This window comes from Electrophorus electricus, chromosome 20 (genome assembly GCF_041902795.1).
Source record: "Electrophorus electricus isolate QZ-2024a chromosome 20, ASM4190279v1, whole genome shotgun sequence".
NCBI classification, from domain to species: domain Eukaryota; kingdom Metazoa; phylum Chordata; class Actinopteri; order Gymnotiformes; family Gymnotidae; genus Electrophorus; species Electrophorus electricus.
The window spans coordinates 13,913,190-13,923,191 of NC_137516.1; the positions used below are offsets into that span (position 1 = coordinate 13,913,190).

Sequence of the window (10,002 nt, forward strand, 5' to 3'; positions counted from 1 at the left end):
GATGCAAAATATTTTCTGTTTCTCTTTGCATCATCCCCTCTCCCTCCACAATCACCACCTCCAGGTCGGAAGGTTACAGGAAGGTGCCGTACCACTACTATGAAGCCGGGAGCCGTGATGAATGTGCCGAATACCTCCTGCATGAGAGTGCCCCCTACGGCGGTCATCGTTTCATAACGGAGAAGGCCGTTTTCGCCAAGTGGGCCAAGACCCACCTCATCAAGTTTTTCTACCCTGAATGGCAGCTGTCATGACCAGCGGAACACCAATGCTTTGTCTGGAAAGATCCGAGCACTTAGGCCACTTTGGCCCACCCACTCCCTATCGTTTTGCACAAACAAGTAACCAGGCCAAGGCCAGAACAATCATCCCAATCCCTTTACATACTGATCACCAATGCAGCTTATGTAAGTGCAGTGGGTCGTGTGCACTGTCTTTAACAAGAGAGTTGCTAGTATCTTCAGGATGGAACCAGTGCCCTCTCCTGGTGCGATATTGCATGTTTATTGGACATCCCTTGCTCATTAGCACAAATATGAGTGTTCCTACAGTGTGTAGTATGTAGACTGCACTAGGCTATGGTCTGGAGGTATTGAATCTTTCATTGTTCGCTACCTGTGGCTGTGGACAAAGCAGGAAAACTTTCAGTTAAAGGACAAGCTACACCAAAAGGAATATCATCATCAATCAGTAGCAGCTTTGAATCAGATGGTTAACCCTCCAAACAACAGAAGAATGTTACATTGGGTCTGCATTATTTTAGATGTGTTTGCAATCCCGCTTTTAAGTTTATCTCGGCTGTGTTGAAGGGCAACCATTTGCATGAACCTGAAGTTCCCTTTCAGTCTGAATTCAGTGGGTCACATAATTAGGAGGGAATGGTAGGAACATATTAAAAGACCAGAAAAATCATGCAAAATTGTATAGAAAAAGCAGAGTACCAATTTAGAGGGAAACTTAACCATAATTTTAAATACAAAGTTGTACACGGTACTAAGAATCTGAATTTGAGGAGCCCTGGTTATGAGCTATTATAATCATAATAGCTCTAGCTTTAAAGCTATTCTAACAACAGCATTACCACTGACCACTTGCAGTAGCACTGGTAAATTGTTCTCATTATTTCTAAGTTACGATTAACACTATGACCTAGGAGAACAAAGACCACATGCTGGAATTTTATTTGGCTTTGTAATTTGTTATTTGGACTTTTTTTTCCCAACAGCTAGCAAGCAAGAACATCAAGCGTGACAGTGCAAACTGCAATTGAATTTAAGCTGTAGCTGAAGCCTGTAGACTGAATTCACTTTACTAGATCGATGCAACTTGTAGTGTACAGGCAAACAGCTCTTGTGCAGATTTTCTTTCTTTTTTTTTAAAGATTTCGTGCCTGTTTAAACTGTAGCCATCATGGACTCGGTGCAATGCATTTAAACCCCACCCCACCACACCACATCCACCTTTACCCCACCTTCTTAGGCCTTATCTGCACGTGAGAAGAAAAAAAAACCACTGTGTACAGAATCTGACAGTATTCCTCCAAGCCTGTTAGGACGAGGTGCTATCACTTGTCAGAGCAGCAAACTAATTGTTTGGCTACTGTAGCTAAGTGCTGTAGCACCATGTTCACCAGCAGACAGCGCAGCACCTGTGGAGTTACAGTACCACCCTCAGCCGCCCCACATGGAGCGTGTTGCTCTTGCTGTCAGATGGTCTCAACCACAGCATGCTTCCTCATTTCCATTGCTGCTTTCTGTCAAACATTTTGTGTAGTCGTTCGTGGCGTATTGTTCAAATCGGCCTGTGATTGTGCTCTGGCAACTTCTCTTGGCTTGACAGTTTAGTGTCATTGCTTGTCCTTTTCAGCAGCTGAGCAGTGTCCTCATGCCGTCACTGCATCCTAAGCACTCTACTGCAGGAAATAAGCAAGCAATGGCAGGATGAGTTGCACCAATGACAAGGTGGAACAGTGCTAATGGAAGCACTGAGCTCAAGGCCACTTGAGCAAAAGGACACAATGGACAAAGCCAGAACTTTCTCCTCCTTGGGGCCAAACCAAACCCTGTTATTTACAGCCATTCACACCATGAAAGGCATTTTTAATGTCCAAATGTTTATGTTGTATAAAAATAATAATAATGTGACCGATCCAGCAAAAGTGCTTTCGTGAATTTAGCCCCTATGTATGTGTGCTCACATGGACCTTGAGGTCCCAGTAAATCGACCTCCATCCAGGAGCTCTCTCTTCATGCAGCCAATGCCTTCCTGCAGTTCTGTCAGCGTTATAGGTCATGTACAAGCCAAGCGTAAAGTCTGTGAATGTGTTTGGCAGAGACCGTGTTCTTATTTGTAGACGCTTGTAGCCACTCGTAACATGCCTGCACGTTAGGGGATGTTTCTTAGTTATGTTTTTTTCATTGAAGGACTAAAGGAGCTTTTTAAAAAATACTTAAAGGCTGCATATTTTAAGCATACAGTACTAAAAAATTTTTTCTTTTAATCATTGTCCATTTTCTAACCTAATTTTGACCATGCAGTTCATGTGTATGTCTGTACAAGATTTGAATATTTCATCTTTGTGTCAACCTTTGCATAAATGTATTAAGACATAACCGTTTTTGAAAGTAATGATTTGTAACAAGTGTTTTGTTGTTTGTGCAATCCTGCAAAGGATGAAGTGTATCATCCTGCATTGTGGTCTTTGACACATTTTGCAAATTGCCTTGAAATTAATTTAGATATTGGATTTGTAAATCTGTTGTGATTAAGCTTACATTTTCAGTTTTATTGTGTGTGTTTTGACCATTTTTTTGTACATGCAAAAAATAATGTGATCCCCTGAGTCTTTGATGGAGAGAAAGTCAAAAAGCAACTTTAATAGTTTGGGAATTTTTCTCCTTTAGTGTATTGTGCTCATATAAAAAAAAATCTCCTAACATTTTATACTGCTCACCCTCTTCCTCCACTTCTGTTTGTTTTAATCATCTGGTGTGTTAAGTTTACATTTACAAATAAATATTTTCTATACTATCTTGTGAAGAGCCTTTGGTAGTATGCGGCTAATATTGTGACCTCCAGTCACACACTGGGGCAAGTTCTCACACGTCTGCAGCATCTGAACCACTAAGAGCTTGGCTCATGAATAAATCATCTGGATTACTAAAATGGGAGGTTTTTATTTTGCATTTTAAACTCTCTGTGGCTGAGAAAGTGAAGGTGTTGTAGAAAGTACTAAGAGCACATTGCATTAAACGCACTTAAAGCCCACACAGAGAAACGAGCTGAATTTGCAGTCTACTTATCAGTAGCTTGTTGGCTGACATGAACACACCTCCTTGTGGCCAGCATGAGCAATTAAGACTTTGCTGCTTCATTGGTATGAAAGACATTTTGCAGACTAAAGTGGCCTACAAGAGCATTCTCTTGATCTAGAACCATAAAAGTTGGGATTAAACTGAAGGGCCATTCCTCAGTGAAGCAATCCTCTGAGGGTAAGCCCACTGTGGGCCTGTAATTCAGTGCTAGCACATTTGTTACCAAAAGCCTCGGAATGTCAGACTGTTGTTTATTTTGACATGGACTCTTCAGAGAAGGGTGGACGTGATCGATGGAGAAGTGCCGTGCTCTGTTCGCCTCTCATTTAAGTGTAAATGAATGGTGTGAGGGAACGAGTTTTTTAAAACCTCTCTTCACCCTGGTTAGCTTATATAGCCCCCCACCCCTTCTTTCAAGCTTCCTTTTTTACTCATTCTGCTGCTCTGGAAGTAGAACTATGACTTACGATTAGGTTTAGCCAGGTAAGGCAGTGCAGGGCCGATGTCTCAATGTGGCGCCCTTGAGTTGACATCTGTTCCTGCCCTTCAGCCGTTTAGCCCAGTGTGAGATTTGATTGCGTTTGCTGTCAAATGCCTGGCCTATGGTTTTCACCCAGAATGTGCTCTCATGACGAAAATCCAAAAATCTTCCTCAGAACAGATGGCACTCCCATATGCATGTACACATTATTACAGTGCTGCTTTTCTGGAGCAATCAAAGTGGTGTAAACTGTCCTAGCGAAGTATCTATATTCCCATTTCTGCTTGGCATATGTAAACAAGGGAAAAGCCTCTTTCTGAAGAACAATATATTTTGGCAAACTCTGAGAAATGGGTCTTTGGCCTGTCATACACTTTTTATTTTTACTTCTTAATCATGTGTATTTGATGTGACTATTTTTTAGTCTGTTGTGTGCTCCACATGTTTGTTCTTATGATTTTTATTCTCTTGATGAAATCTCTGTTACAAAAGCCCTTTTTACATGCCATTCTATTTTGGAAACTATGGCACTTTATTTTAAATGGAAATGAAAAAGCGTGAAATTGAATAAGTGTGCAGCTTTCATGGGTGTAACAAGAAATGTCTGTGCAAACGAGATTATGTTAAGAGGTCCCCACTAGCAATTGTAGCAGCATTAGCATTTTTGGACAAAGTGTTACTTTAAAAGGTTTCTACGACTTTGATCAAGTTTCTTGGACTGCATACCCATGTAAGACGGCATTTCTCCCACCAAAACCCAATTAACCCTCTATCCAAGCCTGATTGCATCCAAGATACAGCCATGCTCGCGTCACTCTGTTAGCCCGTTCTCCCCTGCATTGTTCCAACTAATGGGTTGATTTTGGAATTTCTTGGACTACAGCATAAAATGAAAGGTTCGTTTTGTTTTCCAGTTTGAAAGCTCAGTAATAAGCAATAACGATGTTAAAAACTAAGACTGCTGCCTGCTATTTTCCTGTTTCTGATTTGGTATCTACCCACATGGTTTCAGTGCATCAAGACAGGCCAGAGTAGCTGAAATTGGGCCAGAACTAATGCTTCTGCTGGCTAGAGACAGTGATGACAAAGGATGTTGAGTACTCCATAATCCATACTATTTTTCACATTTCCTTTGATCCATATGAGACATCTTGTCACCAAGACCCATATATTCTGATTGAATAGGATATGTTTGTGTTGGTTTGCATAAATTAAGCAGATTTTCAAGCACATAGAACAAGCAGATGTCTGTTTTGAATATTACTGTTATAATACCACAAATGTTTTGTTTGACAAGTTTCGTTTAAGACAGGGATTAGAAATACGTGCATGAGAATTTCATATAAAATAATGTAACAATACAATGTAACATTTTCATGCATGTTGATTCATGCCTATAGAGGAATGATGCACAACTTATTGATTTCAGTTTTCAGCCAATCTTTACTTGAATGGCACTGCTTTTAGTAGCTGAGACTTTAAGGAGTTCTTATCTCAGTAAAATTTTCTTTCATAATCTCTGTCAGCACAATTCCATCTGAAGTCTGGAACCACAGAATTTAAATTAGAATTTTATTAATGGGTCATGATGAGTTGGGGCCTTTGGTCAATAATGTTATCACCAGGGACCACAATTAAAACACCCACATGCCATGCTTTGTTGTCTTGAAGCATCTCCTGTTGTTTTGACAAAGGTTTGAGGTTCATTATCTCAATCTTACAATAAAGGCTAATGAAATAACTGGGATGAAGACGGTTAAAGTTGAAATCTTGAACCAGTGCCTCAGGCAAAACATTCATCATTAAAGTGGCAAAAAAGTGTCCTAATATATGTCAGAACTGTTAGTAGCATTATTTAAGTAAAATGTTTCACAAACCTTTTTAAAAGCAGATGACCATTTTTGGAAAAGACTGACTGAGTTCAGCACTACAGACTGCAAAGTGGCGAGAAAGTTTTGATATTACAGCTCAAGTGGGTAACTTTATTTCCATGAGGCAAAGCACACTGACATTCTGCTGTGCTCTGGTCAGAACCTAGTGATTGACTAGTACAATTCCATCATTATGGTCTTTCTAGGGACTGAAAGGCACTGCGCAGAATTCAAGCAGAAATGTTTTATAGTGAAGCATGGTTATATCATTGCATTGTTTAAAGCAGAAGGTTGATGTGAACTTTTCAAGGAGGAAAAAAACAGAAATTTTTGTCTGCTAATGAACGAAAATTTGATAAGCAGATGAATAACTTCCCCCAGACGGCGCATTTGCATGAAGGCTCCCTGTTGTCTCAGGAGGATGGCAACACCTGTTTCTCATTCAGTGAAGCAAGAGCGCATCCCAGACGTCAGACTCAGGCTTTGAACATTGTGTTTCTATATTAAAAAGAAGAAATAAACTCTTTTAGTTCCTGTGTGTCAGAGAGAGAAAAAAATGTTGAATGTGTACAAGTGATGGGGCATGGAGTTCGGGCAGGCGGAGGCAGGCACCCGATGTGGTTTACATGGCCCTGAAACTCGATTGCAGCTCCATCATGCCTCAGGGAGCAATTTAATTAAGGCTCTGCTCCAAGCGTCGTGCACTCATCAGCTCAGGGAAAAATACTGGAGCAGCGCTGGCTGGACAATGTTCTGGTGTCAGTGAATCATTGTGCAACAACCTGAGGCTGAATTAAACTAGCATTATGGTAGGCCAACATTGTTCACTTAATATTTTGGGAAATTTAACTGTACCTTGTTCAGCTGACTACCTGAATAAGAAATCAAACTTGGGGAAAGTGAAAAGAAAACTTGTTTTCACTCATGCTAATTTTATTACCTAAATTATATAAGCATACACCATAAAGTTATGATTTCATCTCACCAGGGATTGTGGACTGACAACTATAAGAAATTTACATCACCTATAAATCCCAGGGTCATGGCATCAGAAAAAGATCCTCAAGAAATCGCTGTGATCCCTCGCCTGATTGCAACAAATGCTGTCCTACATTTCTCTTTTGTGCTTCAGCTAATTTGAGGTGGCAGTGTGGCTGCTAATTCGTGTTCGTGCACAGTGATCAGGGGGCCCTGACTGGGGATTTGGCTAGCTCTTCATTCCCTATATAATTAGTGGGTACATTCAATCCTCTTTGTTCATTACTCAAATATTGGTGCCAAATGGGAAGCCTGCTTTCACACACGAATATTTGCTTCTCTCAAAAATATTGCTCTGCTCAGGGGAAACATATTACAGTGATGGACGACAGTGTGTCTTTTTATAAATTGGAAAAGCCACCTAAGAGAAACAGTAATGTTTTAGACTTGTCACTCTTGCTGTAATTTAAAAAAATCTGCATGGTGCAATACTCCACAGTCCTTGGTGTCTTGTTTCGGTGCTGTCGTTACCCAATATATTTTCCAGCAGGTATTCGGCATTACATCTGCAATGTGCATACTTTTATGGGTTGCTCAATTCATCGATCAGTGGCACGATGTCTATAATGTTCTGAGTGTGATGCAATTATTGTCCAGTTTGCCTACTGCAGAGACCCTGCTGATTACAAATGACTCATAGTGTGTGTATTAATAAAAGAATAAGATATTGATATGATGAAAATACCACTGTGCACTTAACATTTAGTGATCATTCCTAATTACTAGGTTACATTGATGACCTCATTCATTAGTGATTATTTAATCTTAATTACCTGAATCATCTGTGACATCTAGCAGAGCAGATGAAAAAAATCAGGAGGTATTACAGGAAACACAACTACATTATTTTTCAAAGCTAGCAATCTGGAAAGAATGAGGAGATTTTACAATTAAAAAAAATTTTTTTTTTGAGGATCAAATCTTTTTCTGCGCTGTGCTTTTTGACATCTTAAAAACTTAAAAAATGTCCTGTTGGTACCATATTAACAAAAATTTGGATGATTATTTTTAAGAAGTCTTTCTCTAGTTTCCCTTTTGATGACATAACTGAGTATAGTTCTTAAATGGTTACTGTGCTTTAATCAGCCCTTTTAAATAAATACCCTATTAAATCAAGATCTTAAACTATGATCCTAAACGTTTATTGTAGAACTCACAACACACAATATTTTATAAATCCTGGAATCCATTTATACTACAAAACTTTGATCAATGTTGGCTATGTGTTTGAGTCATTGCTTTCTAAATTTTTTATTTCCTTTGTATGCTTTGATGCCAGCTTCCAGTTAACCTTCTGTAGTTACAGTATTAGGAAAATGCTTAAAGGGTAATATTTCATTAGTTCTGCTGTAGATTTGGAGATCCTTCAAACATAACTTCAATAATTCACAAGCCTCAGTGACATTAATAAGTCATTGTAAGGTTACACAAAAAGCAGAAGGAATTGCTTAGTCACCAAGCACTGATTGCCTGCCTGAAGTGGTAAAACAATGTAGCATCTGTATTTTCTGTAGTTTCACAAAGCTTTAGCAATTTCACCACCTGAAAAGAATCTGACATTGACATAGTGCTAGTTTTTGTCCATGTTCTCGGAAAAAAACCTGTGGAGCCGAACTAAGCCCCTGCAAAACTACCCACCGTTCCTACTCTAAATAGCACACCAGCCTACCTACGATAACTCAGTTTGACTGTGCACCCTACTTGCAGGTGCTGGTGTAGCCTCTTCAAACTCCAGCATGTGCTTTTGAGTCCTCACCTGTGCCTGTTATCAATTCGGTACTCTGGAAGTTGCTTTTATGAGACCACAGGAAGCTGTCATCAGACATTATGATGTCATGGTGCTAAAGTCTCATTTGCAGCCTTGCTGAACAGTAAGGAAAACTGTGGATTTAAAGCTTGCTGTCCCCTACTGTCCATTAGATTTTTGCAAGCTTACATTTTGTACACATCTGTCCACTGAAGCTCATAGAATAAAGGGCCCCTAACAAACAGAGCTTCTCCCATCAAGGGGACAACCCTCTGGTTTGATGCTCTGTGTGTGCCATCCACATGCTCAAACTCCTCCCTCTCAGGCTTGCCTTGGTGTGGTCTGTCACTGCAAGAAGTAATATATTCTAACTCACTTCTTCTCTGTGTCCTTGTAATGCACAAGAGCGGCGTTATGAGCAAATCTTTTTGCTTGTATCTCTGAAAACTTTATTTATTTTTGGCTGTTGCTGTTGGTAAAAAAGCTTATGTTGAACCTGACTGTTGACTCCCATTCACAACCACTATCTGTATTATCTTCAAACTCAAATGTATTCATGTGTCACTTTTTATAACACTCCTTGTCACAAAGCAGCTTTACAAATCTTTGGGTCCAGATGCCTAATCATCAAGCCAGTCTCAACAGTGGCAAGGAAAAATTCCCTGAGCAGAATTAATCTTTATGTTATGTTGGGGATCACTGAAATATCAGAGTATCTTTTACAGCTTACAAAATATCCTCTACCTTTTTTAATCAGCTTGATACTTCATGACTTTTCCTAATTTTATGTAAACTGCAATAAACAATAATGTTATGCTGATATAGTTTTCCAAACACCCCAGGGAAATGGTAATTTACACATTTATTCAGCTTTTGAAATTTGAAAGCCCAGTTTGTTGTTTAAAAAGAGGGTGACAGATACATTTATTTTCAGTGTACTGAGATGAAATATCTTTGGTATAGACTAATATAGCAATATTTGGAAGAAAAATGGTTGATGTGGAACTCAGAGTGTAATTGTATTTTACTCATGGAAGACTGGGGTCTTTGCCAAGGAAGAAACCTTGGGAGGACTGAGATTCAAGACAGAACCCTTCCTTGGGTGGCCCAGTTTATAAACAGTTCATGCAATATTGCATTAGAAATATATAGCCCATGTAGTTAGTTCAGTATATGTATCAGCTCCTCCCATGAATTAAGGGTGAGTGAGCTGTTTCAGCAGCTGATCCATTGGAATAAATGGGGTTGGTGAATGACTATGGCAACATCAGTTTATCTGCTAGCATCACCGGGACATTTTCTGGCAATATCTCAAATTTTTCATCACTGATGAGCAGGTCTAATTCAGTGTTGCCATCAACTCTGCAGTAACAAGCAGATAAAACAGAAAGATGTCATTAGGTCTGGAAAGATGAACAATGCACGAACAGTCCATATACAGTAAACATGTGCCAGTGATCAGTATGCAGATCCGACAGGTCTATCCGTAGCAGCATAAATAAAAGGGTTAGGGTCAGATGGTAACCACAGTCCTGAGAGCTCTCTGAGGCA

General features: G+C 39.6%; 1 protein-coding gene across 2 annotated transcripts in view; it reads left to right on the forward strand.

Moving 5' to 3' along the window:
• st6galnac3 (ST6 (alpha-N-acetyl-neuraminyl-2,3-beta-galactosyl-1,3)-N-acetylgalactosaminide alpha-2,6-sialyltransferase 3) overlaps nucleotides 1–3,030 on the forward strand; it is a 49,637-nt gene extending 46,607 nt beyond the window's left edge. For both annotated transcript variants that reach the window (XM_026998367.3, XM_026998366.3), the window contains one exon: nucleotides 65–3,030. In XM_026998367.3, coding sequence (XP_026854168.1) covers nucleotides 65–254 — 190 coding nt within the window. In that variant the 3' untranslated portion in view covers nucleotides 255–3,030. The remainder of the gene's footprint in view (nucleotides 1–64) is intronic.
• The last annotated feature ends 6,972 nt before the right edge of the window (nucleotides 3,031–10,002 follow it).